The following is a 13041-nucleotide window of genomic DNA, read 5'->3' as shown; positions in this document are numbered from 1 at the left end:
ATATATATAATATCCACCTCATTCTCCAGAAAGTGAAATTGACACTGACCAGGTGGCCAGGATCTAACTCTGGGAAGGTGGGTATGCAAAAGGCAAGACAACAACTGGCTGATTTGGAAGTATAGCCAGAAGATTTTTGTTGCCTTGGGACATGTGACATTCCAGCAAGGGATGCATGAATTGTCCTTGCAGGAGCACTGGGACTTGAGACTAAAAGTGAATCCTTGAGTCTTCTTCACAGAGCCACCTGGAAGAGACTGGAGGAACTTGGAAATACACTTTTGATGTCCAGCACCTGAAGGAGTCATAATGATCCTTAGAACAGGGAAACCAGGTCAGCATCCTATTGAAACAGGAGGAAGAGAAGCCATGGAAAACTACTAAATGAGTAAGAAAGTAATATTGCAAGGAGCAAAGGCACTTTCTAGGACACAATGACACCAAATGACAAGGGTCCTACATCAAGTAAAAAGTGTCTTACATTTCACCTTGTCCTTTTGGACCCACATCAGACCCTTATGGGACTGAAACAAAAGAAGAACAATGGGCAAGGAGGAATAGAAGCACAAAATAGAAGAAAGAAAAGAACAACGACTCTTTACCTTCTTGCAGGCTTCCATCCTAAAGCCAGACCTAGAGTGGTGAACCAATATGGGCTTGAGGATTCAAAAAAAATTAAATTTAAAGTTTGAATATGGTACAACACCAGATTTTCTCATTTTTGTCTTTGATTATGTTGTGATTTGCTGATGATTTGCTGATGATTGATGCTTTGCCGTAAGCATGAACAGGAAGTTATGGGCTGCTGTATCTTTAAGGAGGAGGGCATGAACCCAACATAGACTAAACTGTAAAAGGATGGTGGGGCAAAAAGTTAGTATTTTAACTGCATATATGTTTTTTTCAACATGTTGATTACACTTGCTTTTGAAAGACATAATATCTAAATCTTTGGTCAGTAAATTCGCTTCCCAGAGAAAACTGCTTAGTCACATGAAATAGGCAAGTTCAGCTCTAATCTGTGGGTTCAAATGTGTAAGAATTTCTTCTACAGCATCTTGTGCCTCACACTTGGGTTCACTAACCTTGCTTTGAGATCTCCAAATTCTTTGCGAATACAGTTCAATTTTCTATTTTTTGTCTCATTTCCTAAAACTGTGCCAGATTTCCTCATTAAAAGCAACTACAAGAAAGTAGTTTTCAATTTTCTGTCTATTCTGTCTACACTGCACAAATTAATTGATTTTGGCCATGCTATTTTCATCTTTGCTTGACCTCGTATGATCCTAACTTTCTACAACTATTTCATATTTCCTTCTCCAGCTCTAGTTTTTATTCTCTAAGTGCCTATTGATTACTTCATATCTTTTATCAAGGGAATATTAGCATCAAATGCAGGAAGTATTCCTACAGATGCAAGAGGAGGATTATATATTTTCTCACTAAACTTAAAAAGTGAAAGAGAACTTGGAAATGCTCACCCTCTCGATTTACAGATGGAAGCCCTGATTCCCAGGGAGTTTATACGACTTCCACAACTAGTAAATGACAGGGGCAGTACTACAATTGGGGCTCCAGCTGCCAAGCCTGAGGCCCTTTCCAGTTCACTATTTGCTTTCAAGTGTATAGTTTTATAGTAAAAGCTAATTAATATAGTACAAAGATGACTGAAGATTGTAATTAATGACTTTCTAAATCTAGAGAGGAGGAGACTTCTGGTTTCCTCCAGGAGGGAGTAACTAGCTAGAATTACATTTCTACTAAACAAAACAATTAGCTTTCTACAAAACCAACGGAAAGGAAACAACAAAAAACCTAAAGCTCTGACAACACACATAAAACAACTGTTTTCATACCTGGATGACAGGGCTAGGATCCCCAAGAAAAGAAAAGGTAAACTCTAGATTAACCCTATCTACCAGGAAGCAATTTCTAAATTGCATCACAGGGAAGGAGTACAGATTTAAGCTCAGTGGTCCCACTGATTTGAGGAAAGAGAGATTAGAATTCAGGGAAGTTTGGATGCTAAAATTTGTAAAGTATATAAGAAGTAACTACATACAGAAAGACCTCCAGAAAGTCTCATGGGACTCCACTTAAGTCATTGGTCCCTAGATTTTTGCCATTTTTGCCTCTGACTATATTTGTGACTAGTGATAAATCATCTGTCACTTAATAATGAGCAGGAAATTACAGGTTGCTGAAGTCTTCATATCACAGTAGGGAAGATGACTTTATAAATTGGAAAAGGATAGTGGGAGAAATGCGGTTGCACTTTTATTGCAGGGGGAAGTACACTTTACTCAGTGCTCAATAAGGAAGGGCAGAGAAAAGACACTCAAGAAAGAACAAGCCCCAGGGATGAACAAGCTGAAAATGCCCCAGAGCTCACAGAGTTCTAGGAGTTATTTTATTTCACAAAAGTGACAGTGCAGAAATTCTTAGATCATGTAAATGGTTCAACAGAGGCCAGAGAGGTAATGAATGGCCATAGTGAATTGCTCTCGAAGAATTTTAGCAAAAAGGCCCACGAAGAAAAAAACAAGGATCAAGATGGTCACCATGTAATTTATGTAGTGACCTGAAAGAGACCAGCATTCTTAAAAAATTATAATGAAATCTAGCACTCAACAACATAAATACTGAAATGTCAAGCACGCAATAAAAAAATGAGAAAGTGTTCAAATATTGGAAATGAAGAACATGGTTCTAAATAATCCATGAAGCAAAGAAGAACTCAAAATGGAAATTAGAAAGTATTCTGAACTGACTGAATGTGAGAGAAAACAACATCCCTTGTGGCAGCTGCTAATGCAATGAGTCATGGGACATTTAGAACATTAAATGACTGTCCTAAAAGAGCAATTTTAAATTCATGACCTACATAAAATGTAACAATATGGAGAGAATAATGGAAATGAAATCCAAGGTAAGAAGAAATAAAATAATAAAGATCAAGATATATATGATGAAATTTAAAAATATATAGAATATCAATGAAACCAAAAACTGGATATATAACCCAAAATGTAGATAGCTCTAACAAAATTGGCCTAATTAAAAATAGAAGAAGCCTTAAAACCTCACCCTCAAGTACCAGCAAGATAGCTCAGTGGCCTAAGTGCCTGCTTAGGCAAACACAAGGACCAGGGTTCCATCCCAGCACCACATGCCATGCCGGCCCCATCCTAGGGATCAGCTGAGCTAGCTATTGAGACTGGGTGGTGGAAGGCTAAAAACAGGAGCCTCACTAGGAGTCTGAACTGCATAGTGAGACCCTGTACCACATACATTAAAAAAGTCTCACCCTCTTGATTTGCAGATGTAAATGCTTAGGCCTGGAAGCTTATGCAACTGATTAGAAGGTACCAGACAGGGCTCCAGCTTCCAAAAAGAGAAGAAGACAGATTATCAAGTCTCAGGAATCTAAAGTGATATATTACTACAGATTCGATAGTTATTTAAATAATAATAATCATGAGGAAGTGTTTCAACCAACTTTATTAAATTTGAAAATATTGATTAAATGGAAAAATTCCTTGAAAGATATAAATTACTAAACCTTACCTCTGAAGAAATATATAATCTAAATAATCGTATATCTATGGAATAAAATGAGCTTGTAGTTAAAAAACAATCCACAAAAAAAATCACAAACTAAGTGGTTTTGTTGCTAAAATTCAACCAGACATTAAAGAATAAAACAGCACAAGTGTCATTAAAAATTCTGTCTGAAAGTTAAAGAAAAAGCCCTACTTCTAAACCTATTCTTAAAAGCCAATATTACTTTGATAACCAAAGACATTGTAAGAGAACCACAACCAGTAGTCAATATCTTTCATGAAAATAGATGTAAAAATTCTACACAAAATTTTGTCAAATGAAATCATAACCTATAAAAGGTTAAAGTATCAAGATCAAATGAGATGTACTAAATACATAAGGTTGATTTACCTTCAGAAAATCAATATGTGTAATTTACCATATTAACAAATTAAAAAAAATTATCACAATATTTGCAGAATAAACAAAATATTAAAGAATTGGGATAAAGCTGGCAAAACATGCAATGTATGCATAGTGAAGATTATAAAATCTTGTGGAAGTGGTTAAAGAACACCTAAAATAAATAGACCAACTTTTGTCCCCAAATATATGAGTACTAGTATAACTAGATCCAGTGCATTGAGTAAGGTCCTAGGATCCAAGATCAATGTAGAAAACAGTATATTCATAGAGCAGCAACAGACATACTACATTAAGAATACAGCACCACTTATACTTGTGCAAAGTTAAATTCCTGAGTTGAATTCTAGGAAAATATACATAAAGCTTACATGATAAAAATGATAAAATCCTCATAAATAAAGATCTAAATGGGCTGGCCAAATAGCTTAGAGGATTAAAGTGCCTGCAAGCAGGCGCAGGGGCCCTGGGTTCGATCCCTGGGGCCTGCATGCCTGCCCCACCCCTGGGGCGTGCTGAGACAGCAATTGAGACTGAGCATGGTGGTGCGCATCTGTAATCCCAGCTCTTGGGAGGCTGTAAACAGGTGGGTCACTACAAGCCCAATCTAGTAGTGAGACTCTGAATATCCTGTAGTCTCTTCCCTAAAATACAGAAAAAAAAAAAGTCTAAAAGGACAATCCACGTTCATGGATGAAGTCAGCTTACTAAGGTGTCTATTATCACTAAACTGTTATAAGGGTTTATCATAAATTGTATCAAAATCCCATCAAGAGCATCGGTATTGATAGACAAGAGTATTGTAAAATTCTATGGAAAGTAAAGAAATCTAAAATAATTAAAACAATACTGAAAAAGCATGTCTGCAAGACTCATCTGACAACAGCAACCAAGCCTGTGTAGAATTTGCAAAAGAATAGACACAGATAGGTGCCTCAGACACACAGATGAATGTAAAAGAAATTCAAAACTTGCCTCACCTAATACAGGCAACTGTGTTTTAATAAAATAGTAATAATAAAAAACTCAGTGGAAGTTGGGGGAAGAGCAGTCTCTTCAACAAATAGTGTAGAGACAACTGAATATTTATAGACCCCAAAAAGGTAAAGAAGCTGACCTAACCATCCTATAGATAAAATTTACCTTAAAGTGGCTCACAGATTTAAATGTAAAACATAAAAATATACACTGCAAGAAGATAACACAGAAAATCTTCAGAATATAAGGCATGGCAAAGAGTCCTTAAATCATGACACCAAAAGTATGACCCATTAAAAATGTAAATGAATGGGAGTTAATTTAAATTACAAACTTTTGTTCTGTGAAAGACTGAAGCACAAGAAAAGACAAACTACAAAGAGTTCATATATTTGCAAACCATTTGTATCTTAGTGAGGACTCAGGTCTAGATATCTAAAGAACGTCATTAAACAAACAATTTAATTAGAAAATGGACAAAAGACACAAGAAGATATTTCACTGATCATGATATATAGATAGTAAGTACACATATGAAAAGATGTTTAACATCATTAACCATTAGAGAAATGCAAATTAACATGAATCACATGGAGTTACCACTATGTACCGCCTAGAACAACTAAGGTAAAGAATAGCAGCAGGTTGTGGTGACAGTCAGGGTGGAGTCTCAGTGTGACTCGACCGGAAGACACATAACACATGAGTGCAAATTGATTTCTGGCTGTATGTATGAGGGAACATTGGTATGGATGCTTGGCATGAAGCCCAGCAAACTGGGAAGTAGAGACCTTCCCTGATTCCCTGTTGCACCATCCTGCTGGCTTGAACCCTGGATGGAATAAAAATTTGAAAAAGGAAGCAAAGAGGAAGTGAACCTGTACTAGAGAAACTCCTTTCTGCTTGAGAAAAATCATGTTCTGCTATGAAAGTCACTGTGGACATCAGACATCCATTTCTTCAGACTTTCAAAGTGGTCTTGCATCCACAATTCTCCCTGGTGAGTCCTGGGCCCTCTTTCTTAAGACTTGTGCTATAATCTTTATTCTTAAACAATGGAGAAGATGTTAAAGTTGACTACAGATCAAGAATTCTGAATTTCTTGTCATAGGTGACACAAAGCTAGAAATACAGACTGAATTTTAACCTCTTTGTTTGAGCATTAAAGTTTATGGTTAACTGATTAGAGCACAAAAATAAGGGGAAAGCTTTCAAATTTAAAAGAAAAAAGGCAGCAGGATGAAATAGTAGCCAGCATGCAGAGAAACTCCATCAATCTAGTGTCACAGTGCGGGTATAAAAATTGCACATCTACTTTGGGAAATAGTTTGGCAGCTTAATAAAAACTAAGCAGGCCTCTGTCATACAATTCACCAATTACATTTGGTAGGCATTTATCCCAGAGAAATAAGTTATGTTCATACAAAAAACAACACATAATTTTTAAGAAAGCTTTATTTGTAATAGCCAAAAACTGGTTACCATAATGTTCCTCCATAGGTAAATGATTAAAACTATGGTACATCCAGACAATGGAATGCCTCTTGATGATTTTTTTTAAAAGTTCAAATTATCAATATAAACAAATGATACAATTTATGATAAAACCTTTCCTTGGATGGGTCCATAGGACATTATGCTAAGAAAAAAAAACAATTTTGAAGGTCATCTTATCTAATTCATTTATACAACATTATCAAAATGAAATATTATATAGCTGGACAATAGATTAAATGCTTGTTAGGAGTTACAGATGGCAAGAAGCATAAGGATCATCTCTGAAGTGATAAAACAGTGATTATCTTGCTTGTGGTAATAGCCAAAAAAAAATCTACCCATGTAGCAAATGACATAAAACCCCCAACACTGGTACTACTAATATCAAATTCTAGCTCTTAATAATGCACTATCCTTATGTAAGACATACATGTTTGGGGCCGGGGAGATAGCTCAGTAGAATAAGCACTTGCCTGGAAAGCATAAGGTCCTGAGTTCAATCCCTGGTACCACAAAGAAAAGAAGAATAAAAATAAAATTAAAAAGACATACATATTTGGAGAAACTAGATAGAATACATGAAACTTCTGTAACATCTTTGCAACTTCTGAGGAATCTATAACTACTTCAGAAGAAGAAAAAAATGAGAAGTATGGATTGTGGGCATCAGAATTTTATGAAGCAATTGTTAAAATGTTAATATTTTCTTAAATCCTTTCTAAACATACCAATCTAAGGCCGGCAAGACAGTACAGTGGACTAAGTGCCTGCTTAGGCAAGCACAGGGACCAGGGTTGAATCCCGGAACCCTATGCTGGCCCTGACCCCAGGCATGCTGAGCTGGCCACCGAGACCAGGTATGGTGGCCCATGCAAGTAATCCTAGCACTGGAGAGGCTGAAAACAGGAATATCACTATGAGTAGGAGTTGCATAGTGAGATCTTGTATCAAATACATAAGAAAAGAAACAAAAAAAACTTACCAATCTAGATTTTTTTCCACTTTTGAAATTTGTAATTGTAATAAAGCATAGAATTCACCATGTTAACCATTTCAAGTGTGTAATTTAATAGTGCTAACTCTATTCACTATATTGTACAAATAATGTCCAGTACATTTTTCATCTTGTAAAGCTAAAACTCTACACCCATTAAATGATAACTGCCTGCTCCCTCTGCCCCTGGCTTCTCCCCACAGGGAAATTTTCTTAGACTGACTCAGCCCTGGAACTTGGCAGATTTCATGTGTAGAAAACAGGAGCTACTCATAACAACGATAACCTGACCGACTGGCACCAGGTACCACCACGCAAGCTGTGTGTCAGCCAGTCCACCTCCTCCCTCAGTCCATTACCACAGCACCCTCAAGTGGACAGTTCCCACATCTATTCCATGAAGGAGGCAATGGATTCAGAAAGCAAAGACAGTGGCGCAATTCACACAGCCTGTTCAGCCTTCCCAAATTACATCGATACATTTGTCCAAGTTCTTTGTGACCTTGACTTCAAATATGACTACAGATGTCTTTTCCTTGTAGTTTCAGAGCCAGAGGCCCAAGGGACAACTTCCTAGTGATGGCCTTCCCTAAATGTCACTATTCTGGAACCTTACCTTGGTTTTAATGTTCTGAAATGTGATTTCTCATCAGTGCTAGGGTTGACTGGTGCAATAGAAAAATGCAAAGGGGTACCTTCTTTTCTCAAGTTTGCTGCTTTGTCTGGATCATAGTCCCATTAAGGTAAGAAGAAGGAGGAGATGGATGAGCCAACAACATAAAATTGGCCAGATATGGGGCCAGAGACATAGCTCAGCAGACTAAGCATCTGCTTAGGCAAGCACAGGGACCAGGGTTCAATCCCTGGCACCACATGCCATGCTGACCCTGCCCCTGGATGTGCTGAGCCAGTCACCACCGAGACCCAATGTGATGGCACATATCTGTAATTGCGGTGCTGGGGACTGAAAACAGGAGGATCACTATAAGTCTGAGCTGCATAGTGAGACCCTGTATCAAATACATGAAAAAAATTCTGTCAGATATGTGTGCAAAGAGTTTCTTTTTTGCTTTGAAAATATCATACTCCATTTGGTACACATTTCAAAAGGTTCTCAGTGTGCGTAAGTTGAGTAACACATACTAATACAAAATTTCCAACTGTATTTCAGGAACTGATGCAATCTTGCAAAAGAAAAGCTAAGCATGTGATCCTGAAAAACAAATCACCTACTACACACTTTGTAAAGCAGTACACTAAATGTACTTTAAAACCTTGAAACTTGAGGGGGGAGTGCAAAGGATGGTTTATGGAATAAACCATCCCCTTAGAGAAAATCTGAGAACATTTTCTCTAATAATAAAGGGCAAAGTACAAGCAGTTGTGTAAACTGCAAATTCTCCACTACACCACTGCTTAAAGAAAAGGACAGCTGGTTTTTAAAAAACAACCTCCGCACACACACAACTTTTTGTTATCTTCCATATAAACTTCCTCATTATCCCCGGCTGTCATGGAAGCAGGCAATGATTGATCTGGAACTGTAAACACTCCTCTGAGAGACAATATCTCTAAAGAATGTGAAAAGGACGCCTGTACTTAACCTGGGCTTGCAAACTCAGACAGTAGATCTCTTGACGTCTCCTACCTTTTCTTTTTCTTTGAGCAAGACATCCCTGAAGTGCCAGCTCGGAGCGCTGCAGAGATTGACTAGCAGTGCACAGTGGCCAAAGGGGACCTTGGCCTTGACCAAGTGCGAGAGAGGATGAACTAAAGGCGACTCCAAAGCAAACCCAACGGACAGAGAAACAGGTGGCATTACACTGCTACTGTGAAAGCACCAAGCTGTGAATAGAGGGATGCGGAAATTCCAGACGAGAGAAGAAAGGGGCTTTCTGAACATAAGGATGGTCTGGAGGGATCAGCAAGTTCATTTCGAAGGGTCCCGGTGGGGATACACAGAACAGGCACAGAAAGAAGTGGAGGGGAACCGAGGTCTCCAAGCTTTTATTTGCAGTAAAGTTTCTAGAGGGAAAGAGGAGAAGGAGGCGGCTCTAGAAGAAAGCGTGGACGAGAGAAGGACAGAGGGACGTGGGCGGCAGGGGCAGCTGGACTCGCAGCAGCTCTGCGACGCGGGAGAAAATCGGGGATCCTGGGGGGCGGGGAGGGAGCGGGCCGCACTTACCTGCGCTCTCCCTGGTCCAAGTACACGTTAAGGAAGAGGCCCTCCCTGGCCTCCTGGAGCACCGGACCCGAGAAGGTGAGCTGCAGCTCATAGAGGGCCCCGGGCCGCAGCGCCTCCCCGAGCTCCACTACCATGTACTGCGTGTCCTCCGCGAACCACACGTCGTGCACAGGCACGCTGCCCGCTACCTCGCCCGGAGCGCCGGGAGACAGGGGACCGCGCACCCCGGGGCGCTCATGTTTCAGGAAGAGGCTGTGCAGCAGCAGCCGCGCGGTGGCCGCCACGCAGCGCACCGTGATGTTCACGCGGCCGGTGAAGTGCAGCCAGAACTCTGGGAGCTCGCCTGGCCGCAGCCGCGGCCACAGCTCCAGGTCGTAGTGCAGAGGCTCGATCCAGGGTGGCAGGCGCAGCTGGTCCCAGGGCCCAGAGGGCCGACGGTCGTGAGAGGGGTACGTTGCCCCGGGCTCCGGGACTGGGCCAGACCTCGGGGTTGGTTCGGGCTCTTCTGAACCCCGGGAAGGCGAGGGAGCGGCGTCCGGTTCCCCGCGGCTGCAGGGCTCTGCGGGCCGGGTGCTCGGGCAGTGACCATAGAGGGAGGCGAGGACAAGGAGCGCCAGGAGCAGCGCGACGGCCAGGGCGGCCAGCAGAAGGGCCAAGTTGCGGCTCACGTAGAAGCCAGAGCTGGACGGGAGCCCCATGGTCAGGTGTCGAACGGAGAAAGAGGCAGATGCACAAAACCCCAGGCGAGGCGCTCGGGGAGGGGACCCTCGCCCCTTCTCTCCTGCACCGTCCCTCCTCCTGCTCAGCAGTCTAGGAGGACAGAGACTGGAGAGAGCGAGTCCATAGATTCCCTCTCCCACTTAATTAGATCCAGGTCCCTGCCTACCCACCCCGCCCGCCAGCGCCAAGGGAAGAGGCGGACCCGGAGCCCCGGGGCGCGCGCCCCGAGGGTCCTGAGGGAGCCACTGCTCAGGGTTGCCGGGGTAGGTGCGGAGAGGAGCAGCCAGTCAAACTCGTGCCTGGACCTCCCCGACGTTGGGGTAACGCGGTTTGGGAAGAGGGGCACTGATTCCAGGTGCTGTTAGGAAAATCTCAGGTACCCAGCAGTTCATCTCTTTGAACACAGCGTTGAGCTACCAGCAACACAGTCGCTTGGCCTCTCTACTCAGGGTTTCGGGTGGAGGGGATGGAGTGGGACTTGGAGGATCGGGACCCGCGGAGACGTGCTTTGAGGGGCGATCAAGCCGTCACACCAAACATTTGAAGCCGAAACTGTGGCCCCTAAAGTCGCTTCCTGAGTAAACCCGGGTGCATGGTCCCCAGGCAGCGAAGGAGAACTTGGAAGCAAAGTCGGGTGTCCTGGAGCGAAAGGCCACAGAGAGCCTGGAGCTCGGGTGTGTGTCTCACCTGCAAGGAAGGGGCATCCTGCGGGGAGTGGGGAGCAGGAGCTTCCACCTAGCGCCACAATTTTCCGTGACGGGCGTTTCCCCGCCAGGACCCCACTGTGACCCTTCGCACCCCTGCCTGGGGAAAAGGACTGCTGCTTTCCAAACCCTCCTCATTTCAGCAAAGAGGACACAACAATCCAGCCGCCAGTGTTTCCACCCGGAAACCGCGAGCTGGAGCTGGCGTCCCAGGCGGTGCCCTCGTCAGTGAGGTCCTTGGCAGGCCAGGCATCTGTTTGCTATTTAGTTGTTGCGCCAGGTCGAGTTCCCTGGTTTGTTCTCTGCCAGTCCCAGGTCTGCATGTGCGCATACAGGCGAGCTAATGGCAAGAAAGAAAGAGGAGAGGGTAGTTCAGATTCAGTTGTAAACTCAAGATTCATTTCAGAGTAGCCTGTCGTCAGACTCCGGTTTTTTCAGATTTAAAATGTATTTTCTGTTGCAGCTTTATTTATTTATTTTTATGTATTTGGTACAGGGTCTCACTATGCAGCTCTAATGTAGTGATCTTCCTGTTTTCAGCTGCCACAGCGTTGGGATTATAAACTAGTCCACCACGCCCAGACTTGCTTGTCTGTGGTGGAGCATGCAGTAATGGGGATCAAACCCTGGTCCCTGTTCTTACCTATGCAGGCACTTAGTTGGCTGAGCTGTCTCTTTGGCCCTCTTGCAGCTTTAAAACGGGTGTCGTTTTCCTGCCTTTCTTACTGTGTCTTGCGATGATGGAATTCTTTCATCTGCATTTAGAAATGGAGAAGATGGAGATGATTTGTCCTGGGAAATGAAGCCTTCTTGCTCCTACAGTAGAAATTAACAACAAAACCCTCTGGAACAAGAACAGAGATGATAAGCGATTTGACAGTAAGCTCAGAGAGTTTCTGGTGGGTCAATCTCGTGGTTCAGGCTGGGTTTGCTTTCTTCAGAAACTGGACAATTATATTTAAAAATAATTATGACTACACTCATGACTCAGAAGATCCCGAGCGGAGCTGATGGAGAGACCACTGTTTCACAAACCTACCACAAGTTGTGCTGCCAGAGATGTGATCTACTGTGAAGAGCAGGGCTTTTTGGGTTTTTAGATCAATAAATGGGAGTTGTGACAGATGTGAAGCTAATGTGCTAATTATGGCCTTATCACCACCTGGGCAATTTCTTGGATTCCAGATCCCCAAGGAAAGGTTAAGAGAAAACAGGGGAAAGAAGTAACAAGATCACTTCAACACATTAGACATGTCCCCTCTCTGTATGTAAGAAACTCTAGTGAAAAATGTCCACGTGCAAAGTGATCGATGATGTAGAGTGTGCCTAAGGAGAGTCACATGGAGAGAAAACATTCTCTCAGGCTTTCACAGAGAGCACATTGGCCAAGCATTGGCCGTGACTCATCCACATGGCTGACACTGACAAAGGTTCTACAATCTGAGGTACAGGATCTCAGCGTAAATCGTTAGGGGATTTGCCTGACCTTATCAGATCCAAAAGCTACAACTCTTGTTGCACAGGTCCTGCTTTACCTTGGTCTTAACCATCCAGCAGAAAAGTATAAAAACAAAGTATAAGAAGTAAAGCCATGCTGTTATGTTGAGCTGTAGGGGACTCAGGTCAACAATTTCTGACATTGCCAGTCAAGCTGAAGACCCAATACTATTATGGGCTACTGGACTCTTTTAGAATATTTTGCGGAGTTTACACGCCTATAATATTTAAATGATGGAACTTATCAAAAAAGGGGGATACAGATGAATGTCCATTTTGTACCTGTGTATTCAAAGTGGTTAGGATAGATATATAGTTACATTCTCTTAATGAATAGAGTGATTTGTTCTAATTTGTAGATAGGATATCATGTCCGCATCTTGTACAGCAATTAACCACTGGGAGGAATGTATGCAATGTGTTGATTATTGAAACTGTCCTACCAATTTGATTTGTAACTGTCTCATTGCTATTTGTTTATCAATGGAAAAAAAGTCCAC

At 42.2% G+C, this 13041-nt stretch overlaps 1 protein-coding gene across 3 annotated transcripts in view; it reads right to left on the bottom strand.

The window, feature by feature from the left end:
- The window catches only part of Lvrn (laeverin), an 89720-nt gene extending 79269 nt beyond the window's left edge, over positions 1-10451 (bottom strand). For all 3 annotated transcript variants that reach the window (XM_023700575.1, XM_004640604.2, XM_023700577.1), the window contains exon 1: positions 9621-10451. In XM_023700575.1, coding sequence (XP_023556343.1) covers positions 9621-10318 — 698 coding nt within the window. In that variant the 5' untranslated portion in view covers positions 10319-10451. The remainder of the gene's footprint in view (positions 1-9620) is intronic.
- Between the last annotated feature and the right edge of the window lie 2590 nt (positions 10452-13041).

Source organism: Octodon degus, unplaced genomic scaffold, assembly GCF_000260255.1.
Source record: "Octodon degus isolate 3935 unplaced genomic scaffold, OctDeg1.0 scaffold00124, whole genome shotgun sequence".
NCBI classification, from domain to species: domain Eukaryota; kingdom Metazoa; phylum Chordata; class Mammalia; order Rodentia; family Octodontidae; genus Octodon; species Octodon degus.
This window is presented reverse-complemented; position numbering and strand designations above follow the sequence as displayed.